An 18,658-nucleotide genomic window follows, 5' to 3' on the forward strand; every position below is an offset into this window, starting at 1 on the left:
AGAAACAGGTGAGATGGCTTTGTGAAATACTGTAATGTTCCCAGAAATAAATACAGCAGTCAGCTTTGTCTATAGTACGAAGGCTGTATGTGAAAAATGGAGTATGTATCTGAGTGGTTGCTCAGAATGCATTTCCTAGAATTGTGACTTACAGCTTTCATTTTGTACACAGAGAGAACTCCAGTATTTTTATTGTGATTTGAATATATTTTGTAAATTTTACCATGTTTTCAAATTTTAAATAAAAAATAATACATCAGACTCTGTGTTGTGAGCCATACTTACTTTTGCTGAGCATGCTTAAAGTTGCTACCAAGTGGTATAAAAGCCCTGTGCTTTTATAAAACCCCAAGAAGGGTTGCCTACCTGTTTCCATCATAGCTGGTGTATATCTCTTCTCTGAGTTGGTGTCTCCTTCCCTGTCTCGTGTCTTCCCTCTTCATAAAACATTTTCTCTTCTCTTTTGGAGCTTGGGAGGGTATGTTTCACATTGGTTAGGCAAGTGGGCCTGTCTTAAGAAGGTCATGGCAATGGTGTCCAGTGACTGCATCTTTCTGTCCTTGTCAAAGACACTGAGGACCTGTGGGCTTCCTCAGTAATCCTCTCCTGTTTGGCTCTCTTACCAATTAGTCAGGACTTTCAACATGCTCCCGCTGTTGGAATTGACTTTCTATTTTGAATTCCTATCTCAAGTTGTAGTAAGACCCTAATTTAGTGTTGCTCAGCTAGGTCTACACCCCTTCATTTTCCCATGGACATAGAAGATGTGGCTACAGAGGGATCAGGTGGACAGCAGACATGGGCCTTCTGCACAAGATGACATCATGGTGCAAGGAATCCAGCTGTACATAGTGACTGCTGGTCAGGACGGTATTCCAGGACCAACAGGCACATTTATGCAGATTTACACGCACACGTTAGGCCAGTAATGAAAGACTCTGAGGTACCTTAAAGGGGATTTGGTAGATATTTAACACTTACTTTGGAATAGATGTGGATTGATTCAGTGCACACCTCAGTAAAATGTCTTCAGAATGCCAGGTGATTCACATTTTTAAAAATTAGATGCCAATCACTGCATTATTAAATAATATGCCTTAAAACATTACTTGCTTTAGTAACAGCAAAGTGCTGGGCTTCCTGTTCTGCGGAATAGTGGCAGAGGGTTGCACAACTTTTAAGTATGTGTTCAAAGCTGATGGGTGAGAATTATCTCAGGATACAACAACTTATTTGTATATGCCACTGTCATTAAATAAATCCATTTTTTTTGCATCTTCACATTAATCCCTTTTATGATGTGTCTAGGTCTTGTAATGTTCATTTGATGATAAAGGGCAAATAGTCATTTTTGGGAGTAATCCATTTTATAGTACTTCAGAAGAATCCAGTGCACATGAGAAACAATTGTTACATTCAGTTTCTCAGATTATTTTATTTCTGTTGGGCAGAATTACCAATGTCACTGGAGGGAAAATATTTTGTTAATAGGCTAATTTCAAATGCACTTCCCTAGAAAATAAGTACTTGTAACAAAATCAGTCAGATTTAAGACTGTTCTCGTTAGGTGAACTGGGTAAACAGCTTGGAGATTCTTTAATTATAAATAGTGACAAAGGACCACAAAATATTCCAAGAACAAGCTACTGAGTATTTCAGTGGTATCTCAAGAAAAATGAATACTTTCATTTGCCTGGTACATTTCTTCTATTTTTAGAGATACTGCCTTTTTTTTATGGTTGAGTGTATTACAGTCCTTTCTCTTCATAGACTTATTTTCTGTCTCTATGTCATTTCATCTCCCCAGTCTTCAAATTCCTCCCACAGTGCAGACCTATGCACTTACTGTCTAGCACTCACTATCATGTCTGATACCTAAATTGGAAGCAATGTCACCTTTATTCTGTCGGTGGAAATAGTCAAGAAAGAAATTTTCTTCTTTATTTTAAAGCCAAATTAATTTCCTAATATACAGGAGGGGGAATATCTTCTGAATTGCTATTCATCACTTTATTGTGAATCCATGTCTTGCCCACATTGAATATGACTTAGCTTCCAAATGCTTAATCCATAAGATTACACTGGGGACTTCTATGGTTGAGGTTTACCATCTCAACAGTATGTTGTGACAGGTGGGTGTACCTACACACAGGTGTTCAAAACTGAAGGCACTTTTGGTGCTGAATGTTCTGGTTCTCAAGCAGGGCGAGTCCCTGAGAAGGAAAAGAATGGAATAAATTTGGATCTTGCATATTGTGTAGTAATGTTTATAAGGTAGTCTGTTAATACAGTGTCAGAAGGACAAGTTTATTCACGGGTATCACTATTGCATTTTTTGCACGTCGTGTATCAGCATCCTGTGATAGGCAGATCTAGGTAGGACTGAATGAGCTCTGTGGTCTAGCTGAGGAATATGCAGAATCTCTGCAGGCATGCTAAATCTCTGATTTGGGAAGAAAAAGGTCGTACGGTGCTCTTGAAAGATATTTTCTGTTCAATGGCAGTGCTAGCAACCTCAGAGAATTATTTTTCAGAAATATAGATTTAACATTTCTGAAATGCCTAGAGAGGAACGTATTTTGTGGTTATAAGCCTTGTGTTCATCAAAATGTTGAGTCAATTAATGCTTTCCTTATGAAAGTATAAAAAAATTAACTAGGAGGGCTCATCTAGAGAAGCTCCTGCTGTGATTCTAGTGGTGTACTGATACCTATGTCTAGTTATACCTGAAGTACATAATCTAAGAATTACATTGCACTGTTTAGATGGGATGTCTTTTATGAAGATCTGGGGCTTTGTACTTTCAGGAGTTGCTAATTCTTTGAAAAAGAGCTTTAGAAGCAGCTATATCCTAAATTTCTTTCTTAAACAACCGTGGTAGAAGGCAAAAGTGTGGTAATGTATGTATGTAGTGGGTGTATTTCATTGTTTACATACTTTGTTTTCTGGCTTAAGAACAAACCCAGTTCCCAGTGCTGAATTTGGTCTAGGTTTTAACAGCATGAACCTTTTAGAGAAATGGTGAGAGCTTACACAGTCTGTTTCCTTTCTCTTTTGTTTTCTGCATCAGCCCCCACTTTTGCTAGCACATATGCTCACACTGATGCACACACACACTTTCGCTGTTGCAGTGCAGGAGAAATGTAGGAGCAAGAATGAGGGGGTGGAACTTCAGAGTCACAAAAACAAATCAACAGCAAATGTAGCATTGGCAAATCTGGTCTCTGCTGTCCAGTAAAATCCTTTTTTCACTTAAATGTTGTGCTCTTGAAAGGGCACTAAATGCGATTATGGTTTATTTTTAACCTTTTTAGCAAGGTAAAGATATTATAACTTAAAGTCTTGGGATAATTACATGCTGTATGGGGATCAGTAGGTTTCAAAATTAAATACTCGATGGCAGAGGTTCAGTGTGTTCTCAGCTACGTGTTAGGATCCATCCCCAGGCATCTATCAGTTGTTTTTAAGAGTAGGGGAAAAAAAGCATTACTCCCAAGTATAAAAACTGCAGGAATGCTTTGTGCTTACAGACTCAAGTTACTGTTTAGCACTAAAACTGACAGACTACTATACTATAATTTCATTGGGGGGGGGGGATGTTATTATGTTGTTTTCTTCCTGGCAGTGTACTGCTCTGGAAGTCAACAGCATACTGTAGAATTTAAAGTAAATATAAAAATAGTCTGCTCTTACAATTAAAAACTCTGAGCATGTCCTGATTTTGTAGCCTTTTGCAGTAAAGCTATACATAAAGTACATTTAAAAAGGTCCTTCCAAGCTTCTCATTAATCTCTGCTTGAGCCTTCTACCTTTTAAACAACTGATAAGGGACTCTACTGTTAAAATATTAAAATACATAAACAAATGTTCGGTTTTATGGGTTTTGTTGTATGGCTGTTCCTAAGAAAATTGAGCAAAATTTATAGTAGATTCTCCACAGTGGAACCAATTTGCATTGTTCTGATTCCTAACCTGAGGGAAGTGCTGAAAAGAAGGAAAAGTAGCTTTGAGCCACAATATGCCTTAACAAACAGAGGCAAAAAGGTCGCAGTATCAGTGGCAGTTACTGCTTGTCTCAGTGCAAATAAAGCAACTAGCATTGAAAATCCTGCACAAATGCAGATCTTTTTCCCAGAAAATGTGCAATTCGTTTGAGTGAGGGTCCCATCTACACTGGCAATTAGAAATGAAAATTTGGGGTTCTTGATGCAGCTGGCTGGCAGGGACTGGTGCACCATTTAGCTGTGATCACCTGGGTCTAGATGTATATGACTAACATAGTGGCAGGAGCCATCACATTTCCGGACAATGTTTTGTAAAGCTCCTGTACTGATCTCAGCATCTGGGTTCTTAAGGCCTGACAGCCTTCAAAGCTCATTGGGGATTGATGAATTCAGATGCATCATCAAATGAAAGTTGTACAGCCTCTTCCAATAATTCGCTTATCCTGAAAACATCACTTCTCTCTATATTTTGGTGTTGCCAGCTCTGCTTAAAAGCCCATGCTTGGTCCCCATTGCTTGGTTTATCTGGAGGTTTGCCATTGTTACAGTAGCATGTCATGCTTTCTTTCCTTGTGAAAACCCTGCGGGGCCATCAGGGGCTAAAAACTGCTGGGACAGAGACTCCTGGTATGTGTCTTCCTGAAGAGTGTTTGTGTCCTGCCTCTTTTGCTGACTGGTCAATTCAACAGGCATAGTTAAACTTGAAGATATAATATTTCCCAGAAATGGGAATGGTATGTGCTTCCCTTTCCTCTCTTCAGCTTTTAAGAGATCAAACTGTGGAATGGGGTTAAAAGTGGGAAGTTACCAGCCTCAGGAGGTAATTGTGTTGGAGGTTTCCCAGTAGCTTTGCAGTTTGATGCGGCAGAATGTGTGTTAACTTTCACTCATTTTTCAACAACATTTTATGTTTATACTTGAATTTTTTTCTAGTGAGAGCAAACTTTTCAGTTGAAGTCACTCTTAGCAACAAGATGCTTTGAAGAAGCTTGCAAAATAAACAGAGGAAAATAATGGCTCTACTTAGTGTGAGTTGCCTTTTTCCTTTTCTTCCTTGTCTTCCAGAAACAAGAGTGATTGCCTTAAAAGATATTGTTTTCTGCATTGGTGGTCTTTTTGGCAAAAGCTTAAAGTCTTCCGAGTTTGTGGAGCAATTGAAATGATGTTGACCCAGTTTTCTCCTGATGGTTATATTTGTATTTTCCGTGAGAAGAAAAACTGTTCTATCATACTAAAAGCAAACAACAAAAGAAGCTAATTTTCCTGCACTTGGAGTGTAAAACAATCACCTTTTTTTCTGAAAGCAACTGGAACATGGCATTTCTGTCTGCCACTCAGCCTTTGAATGCTGAAAAAAGGCATAAGGTTTCCATGATACTGTTGAAATACGCAGAGCACAATTTCGTAAATGAACACTAGATTTGCCAAACAGTTGTGGTATGAAGAGCAGATCTTTTGTGCCCTGATGTTTTCCTTGATTCTTCTGCTGTGCTCAGAACTGGGCAGCAATCTTCCCTACTTCAGCCAGGAGTCTCTGACTTCTTCCACCTCATCTGCTCCACCTGCTAGCTGCTTGGCTTCTTGCACTATATCCTTATCCTGCTGCTGAGCAAGGCTAATATGTTTTTCTTGTATGGCTGTAATTTTATGAGGGCAACAAAGGTTTTGTAAATAGTAGCTGTGAGTATGAAGTGGAGAAAATTTTGAAGTATGGTCTGCAGGAGGTTGGAGCCTGGTCAGTTCTCACAGATTGAGAGACTGCAGATCTCTGGCTATGCAAGTTGTGGGTTGGAGGACAGGCAGAAAGAACCTCATTAAGTAAAATAAATGTAGGATCCTACATTCTGGTTCTGTAGCTTGTGAGTACTAGCTGCTTATGAATTCCTAGTATATTTTACTACAGCTACATACACAGTAAGGAATTTTATTACTTTTAGCAACAGAAGGATAAGGAGGACAGTACTGGTGTCCTGTGTCTAGAGAGTGGTATCTGTCACTGGAAGTGGCATTTTTTCCTGTGCATTTCCCATGCCAGAGTGCAGACTGGCCTGTTTGTTCATTGTAGATGCTAGTCCAGCAGCATTCAGTGTTTGCTCTGATCTGACACACAGTTTTGGCTTCCAGAGTTTAGAATTGAAGAATGTACAGTTTCCTGCTAGAAGGACATCATGTCCTGTAGTGTTTTATAGCAATTTATATCTTTGATATTAGCAGAAAAATGTGTAGTGCAGGATTTAAATTTCAGTTCTTTGTAACTGTACAGTCTTCTTGCTTATTTCTCTTAGAAAAGATTACAAAGAGATCTCTCTGCTGTTGAGGTAGCATGTATAGAGAAAAGAGAATCAGTTGTGGGCATGCACTTTGAGACTCAGCTTTTTCAAATCAAGGATTTGCTTACAGAATGGAAAAATAAGATCTCTCTGTGTGTGCGTTTATATTAAAAAAAAAAAAAATCCTGTTTTTTCTAGGATTTCATATTCTAGTGCTTCTAGGGGTGTGTCATTATTTGAATTGATGCTTGTACCTAATGTCAAAAAAGCATTTAAAAATTTATGGAATCACAGAATCAATTGGGTTGGAAAAAACTTCTGAGATTGAGTCCAACCCATGACCACACCACCTTGTCAGTCAGACCATGGCACCAAGTGCCATGTCCAGTCTCTCCGTAAACACCTCCAGGGACAGTGACTTCACCGCCTCATTGACTCCAAGCACCTCACTGAAAGATTGAGCTCTTTGAGTCTCTCATTATACTTGAAACTAAAACAAATTTAAAAGGTTATGGTCACAACAAGCTTAATGAGGTGAAGGTTTTAGTTCTATTTTAAAATGTTGGCTCTTTGCTTGTAAGATTACAATTTGTTCTTTTCAAGAAGATCAGTATGCATGTGGATGGTGTGTTCTCACTAAGTTTATCAGAAAATAAAATGTGCAAAACCAAATGTAGTCTTGAAATGTTGAAACAGGAATGAAAATAAAAGGGAAAAGAGAATCACATTGATTCCCTGAATGAGCAGGTTGCAGTGGTGTGGGCGGGCTGTGGTGGATCTGCTGGCTGGACATGGGCTATGTGGGAGAGCTCCCAGATGTGCTTGCATGTGCTCTGACTCGGTTTCTTCCTTCTCACTGGTTTATTCACACGATCCTTTTAGCAGTGGGAGGGCTTTGTCTGAATACTGTTAGATTGTGGCTGCATACAGAACAGGAGACACTGATAACAAGCAACAGATGGCAAGCAGATTTCAGTAGGAAGTCCGGTCTCATATTTTTCAGTGCTCACAGGTAAGGAGGTTACATGGTAAGGATGGAAGGAGTGTATGTTTGAAGAACTGCTGCTGCAGCTCTGGTTGGAGCTATTCCAGAGCTATACCTTGCTGCTTCTGCTAGCAAAGTTGCACACAGTGTGATGAAATGGAGATTGCTGTGAGTCAGGAAGACAATAAATTATAACTATGTGGCTGTGACAGCTCAGTAGGAGCACCTGTGGATGGAAAAAGCATTACATACTTTTAATCTCTGTTGACATGAGATAATTTTTTACCACTTTAATGAAAGCTTAATCAAATGAGCGCATAAAGTTTGGAGAGGAAAATATTTGTTTTATACAGAAGATAAAACTGCACAAACAAATGTGTGCTGTCAACAGAACAAATTTTATTTCAAATGCAGAGCTTTAAGATTGAAAATACAATCTGTGAATGTGAATTTTTTTTTAGGAAGAGTCTTTTGTATAGACAAGCTTTTCAGTAAAGTATTTATTAACACACAAAAAATATCTTTCTGTTTTAAAATACACACAGATCAAATTAGAAGCAAAATTACCATGGTCAGTGGAGATTGTATGTAGCTGTAGGAATTACCTTCTGCTTGTAGAGTGGCTCTTTCTGTTTTAAAAACTTCTCTTGTTACATTAAACCCCCTCTAATTTTAGAATTATGCATTTTAGGTGGACAAGAGTCTCAATTTTTCAGGTAGTTCAACAGTCATGCAGTAAAAGATATTCTGGACTTAAAATACAAATGATAATACATGAATTCTAATATCATAACACTGTGGTTGTTTTGTAATGGCTCGTATTATAATCATAACTCTTGAGAGAAGTATTTTATACATTCTTTGCATACTGGAGCTTTATGTTTAGATTTTTGTGGGTCAATCTCATTAGTCCAAATAAGCTACTTGAAATACTTACAGAATAAACAAAACCCTTTCTAAAAACACAGAAAAAATCAGTATTTGGAACCCCCAGAAGGTGAAGAGTTAATGGTGGGGTTGCACTGGCTTCAGTGTATTTGCAGATGTTGCTGCAACCAACTGCTGATTTTTCTCCCATCCTGTCAGGGAACTCTGCCAGCCATGATTCATGGAATGATTTTTTTGCGCTGAGTAATCTGTGGTTTTTCTTTTTTCCTCTTCCCTCTCCCTTATTTTTATCCTGAACTAAAGCACAATTCATTTCAGCTAAAGGGAGGAGAAGCTTCCAAAGCATTAATACAAAACATTAAATACACTGTGTTTTGAGTGGAAGAGTTGTAACAAATGTTAAACTTCAAGTAATTTTACTTGGTCTTAGGCAGTTTAGTCCAGTGTGGGAAAACAGTTTTAGAACAGAATCAGCTTTTGGTTTTGCTAGTCATAGGGTTTCACAGTTCTCTTAAAGACTTCTGTACTAGTATTGCTAAAGAACATCCAACTTCTGTGCTGATATTATGCCTCCTTTCTCACAGATCGCTCAGAAAGAAATAAACCTGACTGCCGCTCTTCAGGGTAAGAACTGCATTTTTTCTATTTATTAATTTATTCTTCACTTTCTTTTATTTTTCCCCTTTTTTTTTTTCTTTTATTGAGTGAACTACAAAATTGGCCAGAAATATAAAAATGTCATTCTTCTGCTTCTCTGCTTTGGTAACAGTCATGTAATACCAAAATAATTTTGTGTTAAAAATAATTGGTTTATATTCCTTATGGGCAACGTTTTTTTTTCAAGAAATTAATAGGATTTGGTACATTGTAATTGTGTACACTTAAACTCCAAATGCTTGTTTTATGTATCATGCACAGAGTTGTTTGGCAAAGCAAAAAGCCTCTCATGACTTTTGCTACTTTGAACTGTTTGGTTCCATAGCAAAGAAAATAATTCTTGGTTCAGTCAAAAATAGCAACGCTTTATTATTTATTCCATTAACTCTGATCCCATCATACCTAACGTTTCACAAGAAGCAAATGGAAGTGTTTTAAACAAAACGCACACGCACACACACCAACGCATTGTGTTTATTTAGAATTTCCATCAGGACTTTAATGATCTTCTAGGCTATTGATTTGCAAGGCCATATTTTCCCTTAAACTTCTGAATATTCTGTAGTTCTTCTTGTCCTCTGATTTTTAAACAATCTCTTTCTCTATTGCTTCATTTTCAAACTCTCTTCTCTTTCAATTCTCCACTGGGGAATAGGATTTTGTCCATGTCATGTGGTAGATAGTGGAATTTTAATGAACTGAAGTGATAGAGCAAACCAGCAAACACTGGCTCTCCCATTCCTTTCTGAAGTCTTTCCAAAAAATGCCCCTGGTGTCCAGGCTTTTGACATGACCTGACCTTTTCATTTGATTTTTACAGTCTACATTTCTTCCTTTTTAGCACATTTTTACAGTACAGTGGGCTAGCATTTATAGCTGGAAGAACAGTGTAGCATTTTCTTACAGCACACTTGATGTGTTGTATCTGTTGTGTGATGTGATGGGAGAGGATGTTTTTCCCTGCCCTCCCCCATCTGCCACAGCGCTGTAGCTGATTCCAGCAGCGTTGTTTAAGTCGCGTTGCCTTTTTCTTTGAATACTTTTATCTGCTTAAAAGCTCAATCACGGCATGTGCTGATTTTCTTCAATACTTAAAAATACTAAACTTTTTTCTTTTCTTAAAATGATGTGGTTACAGTCTAAATGTTAGCACTTTCATTAGATCGTGTCATATTACAATAATGTCAAATAAATCCAAATCATTATCAAAAGGAAATCTAATTTAATCAAAATATTTAGTGTAAGGTTGAAACACCTTAAATCTCTTCCCCTTTCTTCTCTCTAGTTGTTCTCCCCAGTACCTTTTTGCTCTGGAATGTGTTTTAGAACCTTGAATTTGGACCAAAAGCAAAGTAAAACTTTGGATTTTTTTTCCCCTGGAATTGGAAAATCAAACGTGGACCAGCTTTGGCAATAAAACACTGCCCTAAGTTGCCTGGACTACAGTCTCCAAATTCTTATGTGGAAAGCACAGAGTAATTAACAGAATAATGTTGATTGCTCATAATGATAAGAGAAATGCAGCTTTCAGTAGTCTTTCATTCTTGTCCGTAGTGCATGTGCTTTCTGACCGTATCTATGTATCTTCCACCCCCTTCTCAGTCTCACTGGCCATTGTGTCATGAGTTGTGAGGAAAAGACCCCACCATTTAAAGAGTGACTTTTAATGGCATTTAATGTTTTGCGCATGTCTCACTGCTGTTTCTAGACTGGAACAGGAGCAGCCTGCCTTACTTAAATGATGTACTCTGCTAATTGGTATTGCTGCACTCAGTGGTTCATCTCTTGTTATAATGGGAAGCATTATTCTGTGGTGACAGATTGCTGGATGAGATTCTTATCCCGAGTCTGGCCATATCATGCCCAGGAAAAGAGCTGCAGTTCTATCAAGGCCAGAGCCCCTTGTTAGAAGACCTGAGGGAAAACTAAATCATGAAGTATGCAAGGCTAAAATTGAAGTGCAAAGCACACTTCTGTTGTTACATGGGCAGCATTTCTGAGCTGTGTGAATTCTACTGGAGACAGTTTTATGCCATTTTATGATGAGCTACTGCAGTTAGGACACTGTCCTCTCTGGGAGCAGTTCATGACAAGGGAAGAAGAAAATACAATGGTTCAGAGGCATCTTGGGTACTTAGTCCTTAAACTGCATGTTGAGGGATGCATATTTTAAAAACACAATATGCTATCCCTCTCATGATCTCAAGTGGAACAAAAATGACACTGCAGGTGTCAAACTCAAGGTCTAGAAACAAGAGTTTCTGCACTAGAATTCCACTAGAATTCCTATGAAATATTGGTGGTGGACATGGGGAGACCAGCTGACAAGATGAAGGAGTAAGCAGTGAGCCTTAAGAAAGGTCGATAACCTAAGATTAAATAGCAGATGCAGATGTTTCCAAGAGAGAGTTGGAGAAGTAGTTTTTTGTTTCATACAAAACTCCGGTGAGATCTTGCCCAGAAGTCTGTGGAGTCTAAGTACAAACATGGAACACTGGGATAAGAAGAGACCAAAAGAAGGCCCAGATAACCACCACCAACTCTTCCTCATGCGTTGTAAGGTTAGGTTTTGGTCTGGAACATGATTATAATAAAAAAGTCACGTAACAATATTTCTTGTGATTTCAAGGGTCTAAAGCTTGCCCTTTTCAACCTCCTGTTCTTATGTATTTCTCTGCCTGTGTATTTCTAGATGTATTTCAAGCTTGTGCTCAAGTTTTTGCATTATTAGGGATAAAGAATTTATGTAGAGTGAGGCAGTATCAGTTTTAAAACATACCTTGGACATAGTTCATTTGCAGTGAAAGACATATTAAAAAACCTGTTCTAGGTAGAACAGTATATAAATGGTCATTAATATAGTGAGTTTATTATAGGGTGATGCCTTTTAGAAGAATTTTTACAGCAGTGTCAAGAACTCTGACAAATATTCTAGTTTAGTTATTGGCCTGTCAAATGTTTAACATGGGAGAAATGCTACAGAAAGAGGGAGCATTCTGAGGGTAATACAGGGATCTAGATGGCATGGGGAAGAAATCTAGAGAGTCAATGAACCAAAGACCATAGATAATGATTTAAAGGGAGGGAAACAGATATTAGGTAACATTTACAAAATGTGCATTATTATATTATCTTCTGCCTCTTTTGGTATATTAGCAACCATCTGGCAACTCAGGAGGGTTTAGATACAGCAAGGAACAGCAGAACAGGGCCTCTGTATCTATTTTGTGTATTGCTCTGTGCTGATTTTTTGTTAAATGTAGCACATTAGTATGATCAAAACAAATGTTCGCTGAATCCAAATAATATCTATTGCTATGTCAAATTTTTGTCGAGAGACATTTAGTTTCATGACCTAATATCCATTCTTCAATTGTTACATTTCAGACACTGTTAAAATATGTCTCTACTGGTAACAGTGGTCTGTAATTACAATTCTTGATTTTACTGTCAGGTCATGCTTGTACTGTTGTCTCTGATAGCTTTAGGTCATGCACTGCTGTAACACAGGTCAATTAGGTCAAAAAAAGTAGATCTTTATTCCTCTAAATGCTTTCAAAGTGAAAATTATATTATAGTAATGGAATAGAAGATTTCAGGCATCTACATATTTGCAGTTAATCACTGAACATGAGAAAAGCTTGTAGAAGGAACTGGAATCTTTCTACTTCTTTTGGTTAATGATTATGGATCAAAAAATCCTGAAACACAATCCTGTAATTTGATATAATTCATTGTAGTTGTCTTGACCTTGGAGATGAGAGGATGAAGGTAGCTAACAACTGCAGCAATTTATTGAGAGATTTAGTAGGGTATCAATTACTTGAAGTCAAGTAAGAAATTTTGATTTTTAGAATATCAGTGTCTACTGTGAAAAATGGGGAGGGGGATGAAAATAAGTAATTCATTTCTAGAAACAGATCCTAGGCTTTACTGCATATAGTCTATATGCATGCATGTGCTTAAGTTCTTTTACAGCTGGTTACCTCCATTTGATTGCAGTAAATTGAGCTTTTTTATTTAAAATGCATTAAGTCAACAGTACAAATAGACAAAAGTCATCTTTTGTTCCTTTATAAACAAGCATTTGTAAGGGCTGATCAAAGGGGCTACTGATCCCTTTAGTGGAGCTCTGGTAAATCAAGTGATCATTTTTATGAATGGTATTTTGTATCCATTTAATTCTAGTTGTTTGGGTTTGTTTTTAATGTAGCAGAATTCCATTATTTCCATTAGTGAAAGCTTCTCTGCATTTCTATTTCCTTTGCTATATAGTATTTATTTTGTGAAATTGTGTTTAAGAAATACTACAGTCACAGTGACTATATCTTAAGAATGTGTTTTCCCAGATTATCTGTAAAGCCTGAAAAGACACTCTTTAATGAAGATCTTAAGAATTTAACGGAGCATTAAGGGGAATCTTAAGGCACTGACTTGAGAATGTGGTGGAACTGTCCCCACTTTATAAATAAATGAGATGGTTTTACAAACCAATATGCTTTTGAGGTCTTGAGAAAACAGACAGTAACAGGTTTTTCTATGTTGAAACCATTACAGTCAGTCATTTAATAGCTTCACAGGGTCATAGAATATCCTGAGTTGGAAAGCACCACAAGGATCATTGAAATCTAACTCCTGGCGCTGCACAGAACCATCCCCAAGAGTCACACCATGTCCCTGAGAGCATTGTCCAAAAGCTTCTTGAACTCTGCCAGGCTTTATGCTGTGACCACTTCCCTGGGGAGCCTGTTCCAGTGCCCAACCACCCTCTGGGGGAAGAACCTTTTCCTAATGTCAAACCTAAACCTCCCCTGACACAGCTTCAGGCCATTCTCTCAGATCCTGTCATTGGTCATGACAGAGAAGAGATCAGTGTCTGCCCCACCTCTTCCCCTCATCAGGAAGGTGTAGACTGCAGTGAGGTCTGCCCTCAGTCTCCTCTTCTCCAGGCTGAACAGATGAAGTGACCTCAGCCACTCCTCACACAGCTTCCCCCCAAGGCCCTTCACCAGCCTTGTTGCCCTCCCCTGGACATTCTCTAACAGCTCAGTGTCTTTTTTACACTGTGGCACCCAGAACTGCCCCCAGCACTCGAGGTGAGGCCACCCCAGTGCAGAGCCGAGTGGGACAATCCCCTCCCTTCCCTGGCTGTGCCTGATGCTCCCCAGGACAGGGTTGGCCCTCCTGGCTGCCAGGGCTCAGTGACTCACATTCAGCTTGCCATGGGCCAGCACCCCCAGCTCCCTTTCTGCAGAGCTGCTCTCCAGCCTCTCGCTCCCCAGTCTGTATGTACATCCAAGGTTACCCTGTCTGAGGGGTAGAATCTGGCATTTTTTCTTTGTTAAACTTTATAGTGTTGGTGATTGCTCTGTCTTAGTCAGAGGGGCAGTGTGGGAAGACTTCTGAAGCTTCTGTACTGAGAAATCACAGAATGGTGGGAGGGTCATGCAAGTCATGTAATCAAACTCACGTAATCGTGCTCATAGTGGGAAGATGTTGATGCTAGATCAGACCCACAATGGTTTTTATAGCCAAGTTTGGAAAATCTCCCAGGAATGAGAGATTGAGTCTCCTTACTTTCAGCCGACTCAGGGGCTGCTTGTCTGTCATTTACTAACTTTATTTCCAAGTGATAGTGCTGTGGGAAACACTACCAAAAGAAACAGTCTAAACACTGGATTAATTAATATCCAGGAGGACCAAATTCCTTCACGCAAACATCCTGAAGTACAGCTTTTAATTGCTGTTGTTTAAAAACCTTGTCTACTAGCAATGTCTCAGCCTTGTCAATGCTTTTGTTTTACACAGGAGAATTTCAGGCTTTTGCCCATCCAGCCAGTGTTACAGACTGTGATAAAGATCTGAAGTTTGAGACTTTGAACCTTGCTGGCACTCCATCTGAATGGGAAGGGTTGTGTGTAGAAAAAAGAATGAATGTTGGGGGACATTTTAGTGTGATATTCTTATTCATTACATTTAGCTTTTGCAATTTTTAAGGCTAGGGAGTATCATTTTACTCCTGGTCTAAGCATGGTTTTAGGCTATGAAAATAGAAATGTCCTGCTTTTGTACTCTCCCAGTAGGTCAGAAGTTGGGGTAGTTGTAAAAAGTATCTAGTCTCCTTTCCAAATCCTTGAGGTGCAGTTTCACAGTTGCCCTGAGGTGAGCTAAGCCTGTGTTGCTCCAAGAAGGAAAGGTCTCATTCTCTCCTTTGGGCTGCTGTCGGTGTTCATGTGGTTAGTTGTATCAGAGGGCTGATTTCCAGGGGAAAAAAATAGCTGTGTCTCCAGTTCACAGATGAAGCAGGTTCAGCATAAGGGGGCAGAGTAATTTCTTGCAAGTTCAACAATCAATCAATGGCAGAACTGGAAGCAAGAGCTCTGAGTTGTGACTTTCCTTGTTATCTTAAAAGTAGGGTCTTGTGACTCCTTTTTTTGCATTCTAAGAGATAAATTTTGGACTCACTCACGCAGTGCAATGCCACAGGTTAAATATAGATTTAAACTGTTGCAATTTGAGATTGGAATCTACTTAGGTGTCTTTCTTTTGTAAATCATGGGTTTATCATCAGCACGTGCTTTCACATTGGAGCTGTTGCAATGTTAATTTCTACTCTGCTCAGTTTATACTTATCTGTAAATGAAGAGAAAAAGAATCACAGGTAGAGACGAGGAATAAATGGTAGACGGGTTCAGTGGAGATTTTGGCAGTTAGGGATCACAAGAGTACCTGGAGCCTGTTCCTGGAGGTGTTTGTTTTAATGTTGTTGCCAATTCATCATTGTTGTGTTGGGGATTTTTGGCTGTTCATCTCACAGCAGTAAAGTTTGTTGTGAAGGGTGTATCCTAGCCAGCCTCCTAGATCCCGTATTCCTAAACAGAGAAGAGGGATTTGTTTTAATAAAAAGAGTGCTCTGTTCCTGGTTTCTGCAAAGGGAATTCTGAAGGACTATTTGCTCTGGTGCCCTGAACAACTCCTTCCGTTGTCTGGGCTGTTCTCCAGTGCTTATTCAAATTCATAATGGAAAATAACGCTGCAAATGAGATGGTTGTTGAAAGAATAAAGAGAAAAAGGCTTGCCCTCTGTCTTCACTGAAAGAATTTCTCTGCTTCTTTGGGCATCTTGTGTACATGAGGAAGTTTCATCATCCCATCATCTTTCAGAATAGACTCCTATAGAAAGTACCTGAGGACCATCCAGACACATTCCTTGTGCATTAGGAGAATTATCTGGGGTGTGAACAACCATGATAGACGTTAGTTCGAAATAAGGTGGTTTCAGGAAAGACACAATTGCACATTTTTTAAGCCGAAGTAAGCAGTCATGGTTGTAATTTTACTTCTTTATAATTTTTTTTTCTCCCCAAGACATCTCAGTGATGAACAGCAGATGAAATTTATGTGGTAGCTGGGAAGGAGGGCTGGGAGAGAATTCTTTCCAAAGGTATTTGTAATATTCTCAAAGAAAACAGAAAAGGAGGAGGAGCTGCTAAGGGAGGCCTATAGGATATGTGTCAGGGCTGAGGAGGCAGACTCAGCATGTTGTAAACGTATAACACAGAAGTAGTAATTGTTAGATTGTCTCTGAAAGAATTTCATGTTGATATTTTAAGAGTGTTGGAGCTTTCGTGTATTTCCCTAAGGATTTGTGTAGGTTTCTGTCTAGGCTCAGTATCTACATTTTCCTTTACCTCTGGAATTTGAGTGGGAGAGCTCAGTTTGGAGTTATATTGTACTCGTTTCCATGGCTTCTCACTCTGATGTGCACAAATGAGAAGAGGTTGTTATTTCGTTCTTTTTTTTTTTTTTTTTGGTCTCTTTTTCTGTACAGCTCACCTACTTTGTAATTTCATTGTAAGTTATTTCTTTGGTGTCTTTGTTCTTTATTCTAGTATAGGGAATCAGTTACCTTAAGTAGCAGCATCTGATTTGGCAGGTTGAACATCGAAATGATTGATCAAGTACTCTTTTAAAGCATATTACAGTTGCATTCTTACTATATCATGGGGGTAAAGTATTCCTAGTGAGGCCTGTCACATTGATAATTTCTTCCTTTTAGTATAATGTACAGTATAAAGTGCAATTTGCACAGCTGTACTTTAGACTCTGATCCTATCGTTTGTGAGATTGCATTTCTGATTTTGCTACAAAACTTCTCTGTTCAGAAATGGTAATTTGCTCAATTCAGACATCACCATTTGAATTTAAGCCATGTTTGCATACTGAGTTTGTCCTAGTTTTGGCCATCTGTGACAAATTACAGGCTCAACTGAGCTAGTATTAGCCCCTAGTATAGACAAGGATGAGCTGCTTTTTCATCTGTTCCAGCTACTTCAGCTTCGAGAAGAGAACTAAGATCCAGTAATACAAAAAGTCATGTTGCCTGTTTCCTTGGAGGCTTACAACCAAGGCAGGTTACCAGCAGGTCTCATACCCCAGGAGGGTCCCCTGCTACAGAGGACTGATGTTAGACCATGCAACCCTAAATGTGGGAAGTATTCATAGAGGTATGGTCTTTATAAGTATGCATAGCTGCATCTTAATCTTGGGAGCATTGTTACAAGAGGCTTGTCATTTGACTGTGGTGGACATTGCCATCTCCTGAAGCTTGAGGCAAAGGTTGACTTCTAATTAAAGAGAAGGTCCAAATTTAATCAGGGTGTTCCAACCACAAACAGTAATTACTTTTAAATCTCTCTTTTGATCTATAGCATAATATCTGGTTGAAGCAAAAGAAATACCTCAGTGATACCACATTTTTATTAGGCAATACTTTTGCTAATAAATGCTTAGTAAAAAGAAACAGCTTTGGTTTTACTATTATAATTCTTTTATTTCATGTCATTTGACTTCTGCTTCCCTGTCCCCTTGCACACCAGTGTCCAGTATCTAGTATTAGAACCTGAAAGGAGGTTGTAGAAGTGAGAGGACTAGAGGAAATGGCCTTAAGCTGAGACGGGGAGATTCAGATTAGATATTATAAAAAATAATTTACTATTGTGGTAGTCAGGCATTGAAGTAGGTTGCTCTGGGAGGTAGTGGAGTGACCATCCCTGGAGGTGGTCAAGAGATGTCTGGATCTGGTGCTGGATTATCCAGTTTAATGGTTTAGTGGTTCAGGGGTTACAATGGTAGTGCTGGGTTGACAGTTGAACTTGATGATCTTAAAGGTCTCTTCCAACCTTTATGATTTTATGATTCTATGAATACAGTATTAGTTCAAACAATCCTGATACAGTTTTGTGATTGGACCAGGTCAGGAAGTTTCTTTCCTCTCCCAAAAGCACAGTTTCTTTGGACAACTGTTTTTAAAACCATTGTGCTGTTTTATTGCCTTGTTTCCGCAGGCCCTTCTAAAAGAATGGGTCCATGAATAGCTAAAAGCATGTAATGCTCCTGACAGGTGAAGGTTGGACAACTAGAAAGAAAGAGAACAGTATGATGGGACAAGTATGTTAGTGACAGCTGCAGGAGAGGCTTTTTTGCCACACCTTACTGGTGTATAGGACAAAAGATTATTTGCTTTACCATTCAATCTATCTTCTTCCTTCTAAGGCTGTTGACAAGGAAATGAGTTCTTTTAAATTTTTACAGTGTGAACTGTCGAGAAATGCTTTCTGTTAATAACAGCATTTATTTTTTTTCCATCAAAGACAGATCTGAAATGATAACACAGTTCTCTGGTACATCTTGAAGCCATTTTCTCTTGTCCTTTTGCTTGTTACTTGGCAGAAGAGACAGACCCTCATCTTCATACAAACCTATTTTCATGTGGTTGTAGAGAGCTCTAAGGTCTCTCATGAGCCTCTTTTTCTCCAGGGTAAACACTCTTAACTCCCTTGGCTGCTTGTCGTA

The 18,658-nt window shown here is 38.8% G+C and overlaps 1 protein-coding gene across 3 annotated transcripts in view; it reads left to right on the top strand.

Annotated features, from left to right (window-relative positions):
* SH3D19 (SH3 domain containing 19) overlaps window positions 1–18,658 on the top strand; it is a gene marked incomplete at its 5' end in the record, with an annotated part of 83,573 nt that overhangs the window by 10,139 nt on the left and 54,776 nt on the right. For 2 of the 3 annotated variants that reach the window (XM_083861519.1, XM_083861520.1), the window contains one exon: window positions 8,732–8,771. In XM_083861519.1, coding sequence (XP_083717645.1) covers window positions 8,732–8,771 — 40 coding nt within the window. Of the gene's footprint in view, window positions 1–8,476; window positions 8,772–18,658 lie in introns of those variants that run through there. The other variant, XM_083861521.1, reaches the window with a different exon arrangement.

This window comes from Zosterops lateralis (assembly GCF_965231275.1).
Source record: "Zosterops lateralis genome assembly, chromosome: 5".
NCBI lineage: Eukaryota > Metazoa > Chordata > Aves > Passeriformes > Zosteropidae > Zosterops > Zosterops lateralis.